This window comes from Protopterus annectens, chromosome 13.part0, assembly GCF_019279795.1.
Source record: "Protopterus annectens isolate FY-2018-M chromosome 13.part0, PAN1.0, whole genome shotgun sequence".
Classification (NCBI taxonomy): Eukaryota; Metazoa; Chordata; order Ceratodontiformes; family Protopteridae; genus Protopterus; species Protopterus annectens.
The window spans coordinates 864,858,457-864,875,956 of NC_056747.1; the positions used below are offsets into that span (position 1 = coordinate 864,858,457).

At 39.2% G+C, this 17,500-nt stretch overlaps 1 protein-coding gene across 2 annotated transcripts in view; it reads right to left on the minus strand.

The window, feature by feature from the left end:
* The window catches only part of HNF1B (HNF1 homeobox B), a 264,716-nt gene that overhangs the window by 231,176 nt on the left and 16,040 nt on the right, over positions 1-17,500 (minus strand). For both annotated transcript variants that reach the window (XM_044054583.1, XM_044054584.1), the window contains exon 2: positions 2,573-2,772. In XM_044054583.1, the coding sequence (XP_043910518.1) occupies positions 2,573-2,772 (200 nt within the window). The remainder of the gene's footprint in view (positions 1-2,572; positions 2,773-17,500) is intronic.

Here is a 17,500-nt window from a genome sequence, read left to right on the forward strand (position 1 = left end):
GGCATCTTGTTGACAGATGAAAGACTCGATGAAAGACACCTAGTGACCATGTATAAAATAGTGTGTCTACATGTCTGAGTGTGCATGAGATTACATGTGTGTGTGTGTGTGTGTGTGTGTGTGTGTGTGTGTGTGTGTGTGTGTGTGTGTGTGTGTGTGTGTGTTTTGAAATCAGTGAGTCCTCAGCACACTACATATCCGGTTCTTTAAAAAAAACAAGCATAGAACTTTGTTAGAACAGACATTATACCTACATTCAAGTAAATCACTGTACACTGAGTGTCCAGCCATCCAAAAGCCATTTAAGTAGTACAGCTGGCATCTTAGCATTCAATGACAGAAATCTGCAGTTTAAACTAGAACTTTTCTGTATTACTCCCTTTCTGACTCATCTGTAAAAGCTGTTAAAAAGCTATTTTCTGCCTTTCTTGCATCCTTCTAGGGGCCATGAAAAAGTTTTACGTTTTTGAGCTAGCTTCTGTCTACTATACCCACAATTTTAGTCTTTAACACCACTAGAATCAAAATTACAATTACAGCTTTGATCTTTGATCTGATAAAAGCTTTATGTTTTTTAAAGTAAGTTGAAGGAGATACCATGATTCCATACTTGAAAGGAAAAGGTGATGATACCTGAAACTGTGCAGAGGTGGGGGAGTAAATATCAGATGGGCTACTGTACAGTTTGTGTATCTATCTATCTATCTATCTATCTATCTATCTATCTATCTATCTATCTGTCTGTCTGTCTGTCTATCTATCTGTCTGTCTGTCTATCTATCTATCTATCTATCTATCTATCTATCTATCTATCTATCTATCTATCTATCTATCTATCTATCTATCTAGCTTTGTTTACAGGGAAAGTCCAACTGGGATAAAATCCTTTTTCAGCAGGGGCCTGGGGAGAAAAGCTTCACATTTAACACCAGTTTTAACATGGGGAGGTAGAGGTGACTGGGCAACCTGAATACTACAAAGGAGTAAGGTTTGCAAATTCCTTTTGATCACTCCACCATATAATATACATATTTATTTACATTTTGTTTCTCAGGTTGGTCTTACTGAGTAAAAACTCATTTTTACAGAGGGCTCAGGATGCAGAAACATACAAAGGTGTGACAGTCAGTAAGTAACAAGATTTAAAATGAAAAAGAAAAAAAAATTGAAAATATATGTATATTACAGAAAAGTTATGAATACATGAACTGGACAAAAGTAAGTGAATACTGAGGGTTACCGCATGAATTAAGAAACATTCAAAAACAATTAGACATTTGAACATTGGTTATGATAAAAAATATATACATACATCTAATAAATACAAACAGGATACAAAAATAAATTCCAAGACTGCAAGAACAGGAACATTAACAATAGCAGTGACACTTAAAAAAATCTAATGAAGGTACAGAAATATATATGTACATCTTAAGGTTAAGGGGTGGAGTAGAGCTGGTTAACTGGAAATTAATAATGAGACACAGAAAAGTTAACAGTCTGATGGGGAAATATTAGGGTTGATGGAGAAAGTATTAAGGTAGGTATTCTTATATATTTGTTTTTCATACTGTGTTTATGATCTTTAATAATGTTCAACGAAAGTATTTTTGAGAAAAAAAGTTGATAGGAGATGGAATCAGACATCAAGATAGAAAGTGTATGGCTAAATGTAGACAAATGAATATACAGAGAGCTTGCATTACATGAGAGAGCAGGATTTCAGTTTTGCACTGTCAAGCATCTGCACTGATTAAGGGACATATTGGGAAAGAATGCTTTGATAATGCTATATTTTAGACATGCTGAGGCAGTGTTGCAGTGTGCTGTCTATGCCACACCTCACATTGTGCTTACATTATTTTATTTCACTGTGAGCAACTTGAAACTATATGCCTTAAATAGGGACTATAGCTGTCCTGTTGGCTGACTAAAAGCACATAATACATTAAACCCAATAAAAACACTGGAATATTAACAGGTATGCTCTAGTAAACATATTAACACTTGATCTCTTTGGCTCCCTTTCCATGTTTCACTCCCTCACAACTATTAAAGCACCATGAAAGTATAAGCTATCAGATGTAACAGAAAGCAATCCCCCCAGAACCAAATACAGTCATATAGCTGCAACACGTCGTTGTTGTCTCTGTTGCATTGTGACATTTTCATGCAATGAGAAAGCTATTAGACATATTATGGATTGTTTTGTAAACCTAATGTGAAATATTTTAACATGTAGGTAATTCAAAATACCTAAGCCAAATATTGGAAGACAAGAAATGTGTCTATCAGAATGTATGCTTTCAAAACAAAAAATAAAACAAGCCAAAATACAATCAGTTTAAATACAAAAGGGGTTGTTTTCTTCCAGGTAGTAAACACAAGTTATCCCAATTGGATGTGTTTTCCAGAACTGAATTATATTGTCACAAAATAAAACATGGCACAGACTTTTGTCCTGCCCATTTACATCTGCAGACACTCTTTGTCTGCAGTTTCAAAATGCTTTACAGTTATAGTGATAGCAAACCAAAATGTGACCTAAGGATGGTTATAAACTGTCACTTACGTCTCACTATCTCTCGCTGTTTCCTGACGTACCATGTGTATAGTGCGGCTCTTTTCGTGGTTTTCATTGGGGTTCCCTTGTTGAGGTGTTGTGACAGGTGAGACTGGTTAAGACCAGTAATGTCTACTACTTCCCTCTGGGGAATGTTGTGTTGCAGCATATAGCCTTTGATCATCTTAGCTGCTCTCCAGGGGTCTTCACTGTTAAATAAAATAAATATTTATAGGGTTATTAAATAAACACATATTTATAGGTAAATGTAATACAATGCTGCTTGTTCTACAACATATTACATCCTTGCTGTTTTATTTTTGTACATATCCTTTCATTTCCTTTTTCCTTGTCAACAACACTACATAGCTACAGCTTTCTGAATATTGGAGATTCACAGTAAGCTTCTGTGATTGTTGATGCTACCACCAAGAATTTGGCAGGCACAGAATACTAGGTTCCTAGATGACGCTGCCTTTCATTCTCATGAATCGGGCCCTTATCTCCAACTTTCACAAATCCTTGACTCTAGGTTTATACGCAGATTCTACTCTTCTAAGCAGTGATGTCAAGCAGTGCCCTTGGGCAGACCTGGGAACACAGCAAAAATCAATATTTGCAATGTGTCATTCAGGAGAGACACTAAGCCAAAGTTCATTTTAAGGGCCAACCTATGGCTGGAGATGATAACAGAAAAGAACACAGCCAAAAGAACTGTGCAGGTGTAGAAGACAATAAAACTGTTTACCATGCAAACTAAACAATAGACCAAATATACAAAATAATAAATCAACCTGCACGTAACTAGACTCTATGGCACTGTGACCGCTTTAGCAAAGGTATAGACAGAAATGAACACAGAAATAACACTGCTGCAGTATGTGAAAATCTGAGCAATATCTGACACAGAATGTTTGCTTGTTATCATAAAATGACACAGAATTAGACTCTAATTTTACAGACTTGTGTGTCTACTACAAAGCATTTTATGCTGAAGTTTCAAATTTGCTAACAACATATTAATTTCTAAATAAATAAATAAATAAATACTGTAAACAAATTCAGAACTGTATTTAGTCAGTGATCATTTAACATGAATACCTCTGAGCATGAATATACTGCCACGGTGGTGCAGCAGAAGCATTGTTGCCTCACAGCAAGAGGTTCTCCCCTTCGATTCTCAGCTGGAGTGCAGGGAGTGCCTTCTGTGTGGAGTTTGCATGTCCTCCCTGCGGTTGGATGGCATTCGAAAGACATGCGTAAGGGCATGCCTTCATTGAAGGTTGGACGTCGAGCTGGCACCTCGGCGTTCGTGAAAATGTACTGCCAATCATTAGCGGACCGGAGTTCCGCTGTGGCGACCCCTAACCGGGAAAAGCCGAAAAACAAACAACAACCTCTGAGCATTAATAAAGCTCTTACAAAAAGTCTGCATCCAAGTATGAGAAAGACATAACTGCATATACCATGTACAAAGCAGAGCTCCATGGACTCTGGACTATGCTTTGGTAATAACGTGTACCACTGCTAGCACTAGCAGGTCCCTGGTCATTGTCCAGTGCAAATAACAATAGCAGTAGGAGCGTATATTAAAATGGCAGGTCCCTGATCATTGTCCAGTGCAAACAACAATAGCAGTAGGAGCGTATACTAAAATGAAGGGAGTAACAAGCTTGTCTAGTAGTCGGTTAAAGAATGACATAAAACTGCACCATCACTTACTAGTACGGAACAGTCAAGAAGGATATCAAAAGGTCATATCCAGGCTGATGTCTGGTCACCAAGAATTCTGGGGCAGAATGAATGATTCTAGAGATGGAAAGAGTAGAGGACTGCCTCAGAAGATGTAATCTTTTGCCATATAGTGGGTGATAAAGCTTAAGAGGTTTGCTAAAACATTTAATTTTAATGTAGTTTATTCATTTGTTATCCAGGTAAGTAAACTAATCCTTCTCAAACATTTTTAGCCAAACCTAAGCTGCACAGGCAAGAGTAAATGTGACAGCTATATCTTCGTGTGTGTGTGTGTGTGTGTGTGTGTGTGTGTGTGTGTGTGTGTGTGTGTGCGTGCGTGCGTGCGTGCGTCCGTCCGTCCGTGCGTGTGTGTGTATATATATATATATATATATATATATATATATATATATATATATATATATACAAATGTATAAATATATATTAACAAACTACAAGGCAATTATTTTTATAAGACTTGTAATGTGGATGACTGCAGGATCAGGTACTGAATACATGCTTTGTCTACACATAATAATGCCACAGCTGATAGTAAGAGCAGATAAAAGAATCCAAGGAGAGAAGCAACACTACAGGTGATAGAGATGGTAAATGTGGTACTAACATTTATCTGATTCATTGAAGTTATGACTGCAAGCTGTATGTGAGGAAAAGGGCATTCACGTGGGACCCTAAGAAAGAAAACAAATGCAGGAAAGCTGCAACAGGCTAAAACTACCAATACTGTTTGATAATATCACGGACAGAGAGCTGCCAAAAATAAGTGGCTAAAGTTTAATGTGTTCACAATGAAAATCTAAAACAGATTCAGTTTTCACAATACTACTGACTTAAGAGATATGCAGTATAGTATAATTAAACTTTCAGTTTGTGCAGTTCTTTTTGTAACTAAGTATCCTCTAATGTGTCTACAACCTGAAATTATCCTATAGGTGATATTTAGACTCTTGTCACCCTCATCATGTTCCACAACTCCAAGTCATTTCATCAAGTTAAAACTATGTCATCATTCCTGGAAACCCGCATCTCCAGATTAAGAAAGATTAAATAAACAGACAACCAGTTGTTAGTAGTAAGCGGATGCTGTGCGAATTATGCATTCATTTGACTGGCACATACCATATACTTTGTCATTAACTATACAGCAGTCACTTTTTTGGAGAAGGCAAACACATTCAGTGCATGTAGTAAGAACTTAGACAAGATGGCCAGCATTACTAGCGCTTGGAACTTTACCATGATTATATCTCCGTACTTCCCATTCATTTTTGAGCAGTTATATTTTAGGACCATTCCAGTAATCCTACAGATAGTGGGAGATACAGAAAAATGTAGGTTCTGGAGTACAGAACTAGAAACAATTGCACATCTTGTTTCATGTCGTGATTGTATTCATGGCTCGGGGTTATATATTGAAAGGCACAACCATGTGGCCAGACGGTTGCCCTGGGAATTCTCGAAACCCACACTATACAGGTAGCTAAGAAGCACTAGAAACATGCACCACACAATTACTGGCAATGAAGTTCTGATCATATGGGGTTTAACCTGTACTATAAGTTAAGAAAGGAGATGTAAGAAGACCGGATATAGAAAAAGGACAAATGTAACATTAATCATTGAAATAGCTACACCTAGTGATTATAGTGTCCTGTGTACTGAGACATCAAGTCATCATAAAATACCAGGACTTACAAGCAGAAACCACAGCTATATAGGATAAAGGCATGCAAATGGTCCCAATAGTAATAGATGTAACAGGGCTGATAATAAAAAAAACTGAGTATATTTAGATATGCTGCAGATATGGATTACTCCATAAGAAAATGCAGAAGGAGGGAATTCTACTTATATTATTTGTGCTAAGAACACTCATAATAAACATAAAAGATTGAAGAAATAGTAATTTCATGAACTTCAGTAATATTCTGACTCAGGAATAGGGTTCATTTCTACCACTGTATTAGAAATCATACAATTCGGAAAAATAAAACCACTGTATAAATTGTGAGGGGAGTTTGTCTAAGTTTAAGTCTGGGAGCCTTCCGTTTAATGCTGTCTGACCTCTGGGAACTGTAAGCAGTGCTCTTACCTAGATGTCCTCCTTTCAAATTCATTACATGACATAACTGAAAGATATGAAAGGAGAGAGAATATATATGCCAGAGCATTTCACATTACACACAACAATGGTCATGTTCTGTAATGGTTATCTCCCAGTTGTTTCACCCCTTGTTGTATTTAACTGAGATGTATTTAATAATGGTCATGTTCTGTAATGGTTATCTCCCAGTTGTTTCACCCCTTGTTGTATTTAACTGAGTTGTTTCACCCCTTGTTGTATTTAACTGAGACATATTTATTGGCTCTTTTGCACTTTACTCCTAGAAACCAAATTTAAAAAACACACATCACTGACTGAATTTACGGGAAGGTAACAGTGATAGCATCCTGTCTTCATATTCCCTTCATCCCTAGGAACAACTTCTGCATTTTTTAATTAAGTTAAACAAAACTGGTTCATAGGTTCATATGTGTTTACTAGCTAACAACCGCAAGGGCCTTTTTAAGCCTAGCCATGCATCTCAAATCTCTGAAAAGTTCTGCTACCCTTGATAAGTGTAAGCATGGGCCTGGGAGATGAACCATTTACAGGTTACCTGTGTCTACTAGAGACACAGGTGTCAAACCAAGGATGAATTTCTGGTTTCCCATCCAAACGTCCAAATTGCACTTCAATTGGGTTAGGGAGGAACTCCGCTTCACATGGATAGGGAGCCTGTTCCATAGACGGGGTAGTCTTTGGGATACATACCTATTCTCCAGCAGGTTCTATTTATATCACAGACAAGATTTAAGTCTTTAGAACGGGTAATTTTGGTGCTCTCTTGTGGATATGCAGGAGGTCCATCAGAGTGAGGTCTGACAATGCCCTGTATGCCAGGCATAGAGCTCCCCTCAAAAGCCTGTAGTAGACAGAATACAGAGATAGGACCTTGAGGTGGTCTGCATAGGACATATTACTTATGACCTATATTCTTTTAGTGAGGAATCTCTGTGGACGTTCCAATTATTGGATATGCCTGGTTAGGTACATTCCAAAGGGGGCACTGTACTCAGTGACAGGTCTGATGAATGCCAAATACAGTGGAATAATGACTTCCTTGGAACTAGATGCCATACATTTGTTTGTTTATAAGTTGCACAACATAAAATAATTTCATCACTTCTGTAGACATGTGATGGTTAAAGGCTAGATTATTATCATCTGCAAATTTAGCCAGACACCACTGACACTAGTCTTGACTTCTAAGAAGTAAATGCCAAAAAGGAGTGATCCAAGGACTGATCCCTGAGGGACTCCACTTGTGACTGGCCTCTTTGTAGAGGTGAACTCCCTAATTCTAACTTACTGGGTCCTGTCTGTGAGCCAGTTGGCTATCCACCGGGTGACATATGGGTTTGTACCTAACCTCTTAAGAGTTTGTCAACAATGTTTGACTAGGGTATTGTGTCCAATGCCTTGGCCAGGTCAAGGTGGGCAGTGTGAATGATTTTGCCCTCATCCATTGCTTTGGTGACCTTCTCAAAGAAGTCTACCAGGTTGAGTAGGCATGATCTGCCCTTGACAAAACCAAACTGGGTTGGGTCCAGTGTCTGGAGGTTTATTATATCTCTGTTGATCATCTCCATGATAATTATTTACATGGCTTTACATATAAGACTAGTGAGACTTATGGATCTGCAGTTTCCAGGGTCTGTAGATGACCCACCTTTGTGCAGAGGGATGACTGTTGCCTTTCTCCATTCATGAGGCATGAAGCCTGTTTGGAGGCTACAGTTAAATAGTAATTCCAGAGGCCCTGACAGGTCATGTTTCATGCTATTTAGAAGGCATCCTGGGATATTGTCTGGTTGCACTGATGCAGTGTTCTTGGTCTTAGAGAGAACATTAAGGACCTGTTCCCTAGTGATAGTAGGGGGAGTTATATTTGATGATACTTCCTGAGGAAAGGTTGAGGGGGAGAGAGGAATAAAGCTGGAGCTGAATTTATCAGCCAGGAGGTTTGCTACATCTTCTGGTGAAGTATAGGTGGCTCCATTTACAATGAGCTCTGCAAACAATTGTGTACTGCCTTTGAGGTTGCAGGTATAGCTAAAGAATGATTTGTGGTTGTCCTTGGCCTGGGAGGCCAAACTTACCTCAAATTTGGCTTTGGTAGACTTTATTTGTCCTCTGAGTTGCTTGCTTAGTTTGATGAGAGTGCTTTTATCCTGCTGGGTGCTGCACCTCCTAATTTTTTCGATTGATTTTCTTCCTCCTGTTATAAAGATAATTGTTTTTGTGATTCCACCAGGATGGCTTGTTTTTTTATTTAGTTATATACGTCTTCCTGGTGGGTACAACTGCCTCAATGCAGCTAGTAACATGCTTGTACAGGGTTTCTGTAAACAGTTCTGCATAGGCAGAAGTGTTCTTAGGGTTTATGGGGGCTTGAAATTTTGCCAGGTTCTCACTTAACAGCAGCAGGTTAGCCTTAGAATAGTTCCTGAATATTCCAGGTTTAGCTGGGGGTCCAGGTTTTATTTTTACTTCAAAGGAGACCATTTTGTGGTCTGCCCTTACCAGGGAAGGCATTACAGTAGGGGATGTGCAGCAGTCTCCCATATTAGTGAAGGCCAGATACATTATGGTTGCACCCCTGGTTGGTGTATTGACTATCTGGTTCAGGGAGTTTGTGTTTACAAAATCCAGGAATCTCTGTGCATGTATGTTTGGTGTCATACAGGAATCCCAGTTAATAGTGGAGTAATTAAAGTCACCCATGAATATGGTGTTGGGTTGGATGGTTAGTGTTTCTAATAAGTTTAAATACATATACATGGTTTCTTGGGTCATAGAGGGGGACCTAAATCTTGCAAGGAAGTGGTATTGGATTTTACCTATAGTGATTTGAACATGGAGCAGCTAAAATGCATTGTTCTGTTTGACCAGCCTTGATGTATATTTATTTTTGATGTAAATAGAGACATCTTCACCTTTAGTACCTGCCTGTGAAGTAGCTTGCATAAATGTGTGGAAGGCATTATAACCTTGCACTGCTGGTGTGCTCTCTGTGGCTTTAAACCAAGTCTCACTGACCGCACAGACATCAGCATATTCTAGGGTAAAGAGAGCTTCTAGGGAGTAGAGTTTTTTGTTTAGACTCCTAGCATTGAGCAGTAATACCTTTAGATTTTCTTGGTTTTGGTTTGCTATGTTGGAAGTACTTTCAGTTTGGCATTGCCTAAAAAAGGGACTATGGGGAAGACAGTGTTTTAGCTAATATTTAAAAGCCTAGAGGGGAGAGGTGCAGACCATCCCTGGCAAAGCAGTGTGGTCTGTTGACCATCTCCTTCCACACTGATAAATATTGCACCCCTTTAGAATGACACCAGAATCTAAGCCAATTATTAAAGTCAATCATCTTTTGTTCATATTATGGCATCATCCTTGGAGAAGGTAAAATACTGCTCAATGCTAGGCTTATAACAGCCTAAGACACATATTCTGAGAGCTCCATGATGTCCTCCCTTCATACAGTCTAGGGAGGTATGTCTCAGGTCATTTACTCCCACATGGACTATGACTGAATCATATTGATAACTGTGGTCCAATGAGTGAGTGCATGCATAATGTGGTGGATCCTTGCCCCTGATAAGCAACTGACCATAACTTTCTCCTTACTCAGCCTGGTGAGAGGGACATCAGTGTGTCTCATGATGGAGTCTCCAATGACTAGAATGTTGGATTGTGTGGTGACTTGCCTTATGGGCTTAGAGGTAGAGGTTCCATGAGATGCAGCTCTCCTTGTTGATGTGGGTGTTATTTTGTTTTGAAAGAGTGGATTTAGGGCTGCTGAGGGTATTTGTTATGTGTACTTCATCTAGGAGGTCTTTGTGGTTTAGGAAGGTTACATGTAAGTGCCTCAGCATATGTGGGTCTATTTGTCTGCTTTGAATTGTGGGTGATGAGTGCAGCGTGTGTACTACTGACAACCTTATTGACATTAAGACTACTTTTATGTGAGAGCTTTGACTCCAGTGATGCTGTGTAAATACATTTCTCATACACCATATCAGTTTGTTTGAGAATTAACTGGTTGTCAATAAACACGAGGCAAATTCTACATTGCCTCAGGATGCCCATATCCACCAAGCCTGTAATGGAGACAGTAGAAAAGTTCACATCCATGGCAACAGACCCTTTTTTATTGATTAGATAGCTGGAGTGAAAATATCAATCACTGTCAGGAGTATCCAGTTTGCAACTATGTGGACAGTGCTTGTCACTGCAAACTAGTTCCTGTGTGCAACCAGGTATTGGAGACATTTCAATTGTGCTTTTACAGGAAGAATGTCACTCAAGGTGTCCGAGTCTATACAGAGCACTGCCAAACACTGGAGGGGAAACTAATACGTAGACCCTGAAAATTTAAGAATGAAGTATTTAGGCAGATATTCTGAAGTTAGAAACAAATCACGCAGTACTTACTGAAATCAAAGGATTAGCTTGTCAAGAATGAAGAAAAGAGGGGAGTCACATGAATGGCTACTGCCTGGCTACTACTAATGCTGATCTCACCGCAACTTCACTCTGTTGGGATACAATACTCCTCTGCTTCTTCTCTCACCAGAAGCAAAATGTTAGCACCAATCCCATGAAGAGAAGCAGGCCACAGCCTGTTTGGTGATCCACAGTCTTGTCCCGGATGATGCAAATGTCTATAGGCTTGTAGCCTTTTTCTGGTAGATGCCTTGAATAGCAACCAGACCAATCAGGTATGTTAAGCACAGACACTCACTCTCCAACCAGAAACAGTCAGGAATAAATGCACTCTGCTTCTCCTCTCACCAGGATCAGAATATAAACACAGATTCCAAGCTGTCACCTATAAAGCAGTTATTAGGCTTTCTGGTGACCAGCAGTCTCCAGGAAGTAATGTCCCTGTATCCCTTCTCTCACCATCAGAAAATAGAAGCACTAATCCCAAGATGACTACTAAGAGGCAGAATGTAGGATCTCCAATAACTGGTGGTCTTGCAATAGATGCTTAAAGGTAAGATGAGAAAAAAAAAAGGTTTATCCTAAACACTGCAGTGTGCACTAAGCAGCTAGATATGAAAGTGGGTAACTTAAGTTTTAGCTGTTTAAAAAGTTAAGTTTTAGTGGAGAGACTCTATTTTTAAAAGAGCAAGATAGTTTGAAAGGGGTGGGCACTTTTATTTTCTGGTACTATGGAATACAGTAGGATGGCCAATAAATGTAAATAGTTGAAGGGGGTGATTTCACAAATAATAATCTTGAGCTTACTCACACCAGTCAGTGAAAGGAGAGAGGGAACAAGACATGTGGTTAAATTAACATAAGGGGCAGGCAATTAGAAAAATAATGGTGTTTAAGAACACAACAATAACAGGGTGGCAGGGTGGGAAAACATTCTGTCTGACTCACAAGAGACAGCTGTGGTTTCTTTTCAAGTTTTAATATGCAGTTAAAAGCAGAATACAAGTAAAACACAGTGTAAAGAAAACAAATCACAGTGTACAAAATAGAAAAAGGCAATAAAGTAATACAAAATACAAGAAATACAAAGCAAACTAACCTTTCCCTCACAGCAAGCTGTGGCAGAGTCTGGGTGAGCCTTTCCAATAAAGCTCTGAAATGTTTTATTTTACCCCTTAACTAGAAGGTTTAGTTCCTAGCTCCACCCCCTCAGTTCACAGATGATTAACCTTAACTGACCTGTTCTAGCTTATGTGTGACTCCTTAATTGACCTGGTCTAATTTCTGTCTGACTCACAAGAGACAGAGTTGTGGACTCTTTTCAAGTTTTAAAATGCAGTTAAAAGCAGAAAACAAGAGATGTGACATCCACCACATATCTTCTCACAGTTGAGCCTTAAATGACCTCTCCACCTCTTAGTGCAAGAAATCTGGACAAAGCCATAAATATTGGGGGGGGGGGGGCAAAGTCCCAAAAATAGGGACAAATTTTAGATATTGTTCTTATCAACTTAGAAAGTTCATAGAATAACAGGCTTTGCAATAGCCTGCATTTTCTGAAAGGTATTAAGTCCAAAACTCAACTGTCTGTCATTATTTTCTGACCACAATCCTCAATGATTTGCCAGAAAACCAAACATTTTAAGAGCAACAGACCAAAAGTATGAGGCAAAAATCTGGATATTCTGCAAAAATCTGGACTGTTGAGAGATATGTGTTACCCATGACTGTGTACTTTTGCCAAAAAAAGAAAGTCTGTGGTTTGAGTCTCCTCATTGCTGGAAATGTCCCTGGTTCAACTGAGGAACTCTCAATGGTGCAGAGTCAGTGGGTAATTTGTACTGTGTTGTATTGAAGGCTGCAGAGAGAATACATTATAAAATGTAACAAAAAAATATTTTTGATCTCTCCATGACCTTGCCCAGTGGCTGAAATATTGGCACCCAATGAATCCATTTATTCCAGGGATACAGGGGATGAGTGTTTTGGGGTTAGGTGAGAGACCTACAGCCCATTTGTAGCTGTCCAAGAGTCACAAACAGCTTATTCACTCTCCAGTAAAGCCAAGAGTTAGGGAGGGAGTCAGCTTACTCCTCTTGGATGGCAATATTTTGTCATCCCCAGGAGTGGCCCCATCTTGGTAGCTCCTCCAAGCTCCACCATTGATGTCTTCCCAGAGGAAACATACTTCTGCACACTGAGTTACCCTCAGCTGCCAGTTCAAGATACACTGTGACAGTCTGGACTCAGCAAGCTTAAACTATGCAAGATGCCACCACTGTGGTGAAGCCAGAGCTACCTCCCTCCCATCAGAATGGACAAGCCACCAGAGGTCACTAAGTCCCATCCTCACCAGCCAGCAACATAGTCAGTGCTTTAACTGTCTGTGCCATGTAACAAGCTCTTAGTAGCAACCATGTATGAAGAAAATCAGTGAAGTGTATTTAACAAAATTGCTCAGTATATTTTTGATTAATGAATGTGTTTTTACTGTATGCAGCAGCTCTCACCTTAAATGGCAGAGACTGGAAGAAAGCCAGCTCATTAGGTCATCATGCTCTACACAACCTGTAGAGAATGGCCAGTGGTTAATTAGTTAAAATTCGCCTGCTGTTATTAAGATGCAATGTAATTTAGGTTACAGTTACCTGTGCTTCTTGACATCAGTTTTGTCAAATTGAGCTCAAGCTCATTCATTCTGTATTATTTTGTGTGTGCATCTGGGTTTAAGGGGGTTGTTGTGAAATGCTGAACATCAGACTTTTGCCATATATGCAAACGCAATACATGCATTAACCATAAATCCAGTAGTCACAGTCAGCACACAAGGATGGCGGTGAATGGTCTCAAGTCTTTGAACTAATTACTTCCTCCAATCATACTCAAGACATATGTGCAAGGCAGGATGTTCAGAAGAACATTGCATTCTACAAGGTGGATTGTAATTTCATCACACTTTTGCGAACAATGAAACATCAATTATTACCACACTGTTTGCCTTACAATCTCATAGGGAAGATCTGGCTATAGAGTCTCATGGCCCTCTCAAGGGACAATCCTTACCTTGCTGTCACATGTCCTTACCCCTTTTTTTAATATTTTGTCCTCCATTACCAGACCGGACTTCCTCTTACACTACTGTTACATCTTATTTCCTTGCCTTGTTCCCACTGGATAAGTCAAAACCTGAGAAGACTCATTAAAAAATGGGAAATGCCTTCTCAACCACTACCCCCTTCAGAGCCAGTGGAGTCCTCATTCTGTCCTTTACATTGTTCCTGAGCTATCCAATGGGACCCTTAAATTTGACCTCTGAATTGATCTTGAGCTGTTCCTTACTGTTTTGTCCATCCATCCATCTCTCCATCCACTCATTCATCCATCCATGCATCCATCTACCCATAACCCTTTTTCCTATATTTGCACATGGGATTGGCATATCAGATCAAAAGTAACAATTATCTAAAGCCAGTGTTCACAATCAGGGTGGCTAGCCCTGCCACAGTTGTTCTTTCGTACCACACACATGCATGCACACTCACACCTATGATCAATTTAGAGTGTCCAATGCACCTATTGCATGTCTTTAGAAACCTGAAACACCCAGAGAAAACCCATGCAAACTAAGCGAGGACATGCAGACTTCACTCAGAAGGCACCCCAGCCAAGAATCCAACTGGAGAACCTATTACTTTGAGTCAATAATGCTAACCACTGCATAACTGTGCTTTGTCCATGACATTATCAACATATAATTCATTATTAATTCAATGAACTTAAGAAAGGGGCATATCTAGGAGGGAATAACAATCTGGCACTTCTGTGATGCCAAAGGCTATGCTCCTGTGTTGGGCATCCTTTTCATCTGTGCTACTGGACTACTCCTTTTTGCACTGGTCCCATGTACCTATCCTTGCAGTCCCCTACCTGTTCCTAATCCCATCCTTTCCCCTTGCTACTGTTGGGGAAACCCGTCCCTCCCAAGACAAAACTTGCCTAGCTGTGACTTTGCAAGTGAGAGTTTACTGTCTGGCAGAGAGCAATGCTTTCTGGTAAAATAAACACCACACTTGGCATCATATCCTATGCCCCTTGCCCAGCCCTTTACTAACCATATATTCAAATTCATGTTAAGCACTCAATTCAGTACTCACAATCCATACACAAGAATGCTTAGTGACTGTAGCCATATGTTTATTAAACCATTTGTGCTAATTATTTTTGTAATTAGAATCAATAAGTACACAGAAAGCCAGGTGTTCAGGAGGACAGCTGTGAACTGCATCTGTAAAGGTGGTGCTGGTGAATTTTAGGCCTGTAACACTTATCAGTCATTTCTCCACATGTTTGCAGCAAATTATAACCACTGTGTTTCACCACATGAGTTCCTTTACAGTGTCCAAAGCACACCTGATTTAAAAGTCCCATATCCTTCCACCAAGGCAGTCCCCATCTTGTTGAAGACTGGCTGTTCAATCATGTGCCTCTCCCCTTTTAAAATTTTGCCCACCATTACCAAGTGTTGCTTCCCACAACAGAAGGTAGATATTTTAATCCCTCCTTTCACCAAACACATCTCACCTATCAGCTACTAATATGTTTTTATTATGGTAGCAACTCTTGCCTTAAATGGGAAAGAATTGGGGACAGCAGACTGGGAGATAATGGGCTAGGAGGTAGCTGACTGGGAGATAGTGGGCTAGGAGGTAGCTGACTGGGAGATAGTGGGCTAGGAGGTAGCTGATTGGAAGACAGAGGACTGGGAGATAGTGGGCTAGGATGTGGCAGACTGGAAAATAGTGGACTCTTCTGGCCACTCCTGCTCTGTACAGCCTCTAGTAGATTAAATAAATAGTCAGTGATAATGTGTTATAACTAACATACTGCTGTCAAGCAGCTTCAGAACTGAGTTAATATACTCTGCGGCTGTTGGTGACAATGTTGCGGAAATTAACTTGATCTGATTCATCATGTGGTGTTTTACATGTGCAGCAGGGTTTATGATGGCGCTGTCACATCGGATTCCTGTTTAACACACTATAATGAATAGCAGGTCGAACTGATATCGATTAATACAACCACTACACATGTGATTGCATGATGTAGTAAGATATGACTGTTTTCCACAATCACATATGACAAAGAAACATTTTCTCATTGCCCAAAATGTTGTACACTTTGTAATCATATTCTTTCGCATCACGTAAGTAGGAAACGAATGACGTGTGTGCTTGTGTTACCTTGTTCCCTCTTTGCTTAGAATAGTGACAGGACCTGCACTTTTGTCTTTTTATTCTATCACTTCCTGTACAGTTCCTATTCTGAAAGTGAGTATCTCAATACAACTGTTTTTTTTTTATATATCCAGTTGTTGATACCTTATACAGTAGTAAAACTTTCCAATGTAGATGCCTTACAGTTGGGGAGTTTGTGATTTTTTTTTAAACAAAAGAGATTTTTCATTAATTAGAGTCAGACTTGTTCATCTAAAAAAATAAGGCTATTATGAAAAATTAAGCATAAAAACAGTGTGCTGCTTAATATGTTTGTTTTAGGATAAGCACCCAAAAACATCAAACTAAAAATGTGTCCAATGAAAGATAGGTGAAAGTTGGTGAAAATAATTTTGAAGATAATCATTTTAATTACTACAGTCATCTCTGCAGAACAGCAGAGCTTTTCAACCATCATGTTTGCACAAGTCGGCAGTTACATTTAGATTACTGATGCTGCAGCATGGAACGTTTGGAAATGCAACTCATAACAACAGACCAGAAAAAGGATCTGGGTATGTTAATCATGCCTGGGTTGGACTACCAGAAGCAAGGTGGAAAGAATTCCAGCTATCCGGAAGAATATTCTTAAAATGATTAAGAAAACTGAGCATGCCCACCTGTTCAAAAAATTTCTGAAGTCAAACCTTATTGAGAAAATAAATCTACAAGTTTTAGAGACAAAGGCTAGCATCTGCGAATAACAATACATGTACACTTCAATTCCCTTTGACAAGTAATAACTCCAACAGAAATGAACACATCTGCATAATAACCTATTTCATCTGTTGGTTTGGTCTGTGTGTGTATTTATTTATTTAAGCAAGCATTTGTTTATTTTCATTGGTAGAGGTGTGCTTTGGGCCCTCGATACCTTTTTTTTTTTATTTTATGACATTGTGTATAGTCATACATTGTCTTTGTTACTATCTGTATGTTTGAATAATCACTATCTACAATTCTATTATTTGACTTTTATGCAAAGTTGTTACTAACTTTGTAATCTAATGTTTTTGCTCTTTCTTTTTTAATTTCTCCAAGCCTTTTGGGTTTCTAATACCTTGACGGGACTGGACCCCATTTCTAAGTCAGAATATGATTAAAGTTCATGAAATTAAGACTCGTTGATCCTACTACTATTGGAACTGTCTGGGCATCTTTCTTACGCACTGCTCTCATTTCTGCCTGCCTATCCTGATATTTTATTACTTTGTGTCTCTCTGTACACAAGACACTGTAGTCACTGGGTGTGGCGATTTCAATGATCAATGCTAGTTTTGTCTTCTTTTCATGGAGCATGACATCTGGTTTTCTAGTATCTATCTTTTGAACTGTTGGTAATGGGTGATCCCATGTGATATA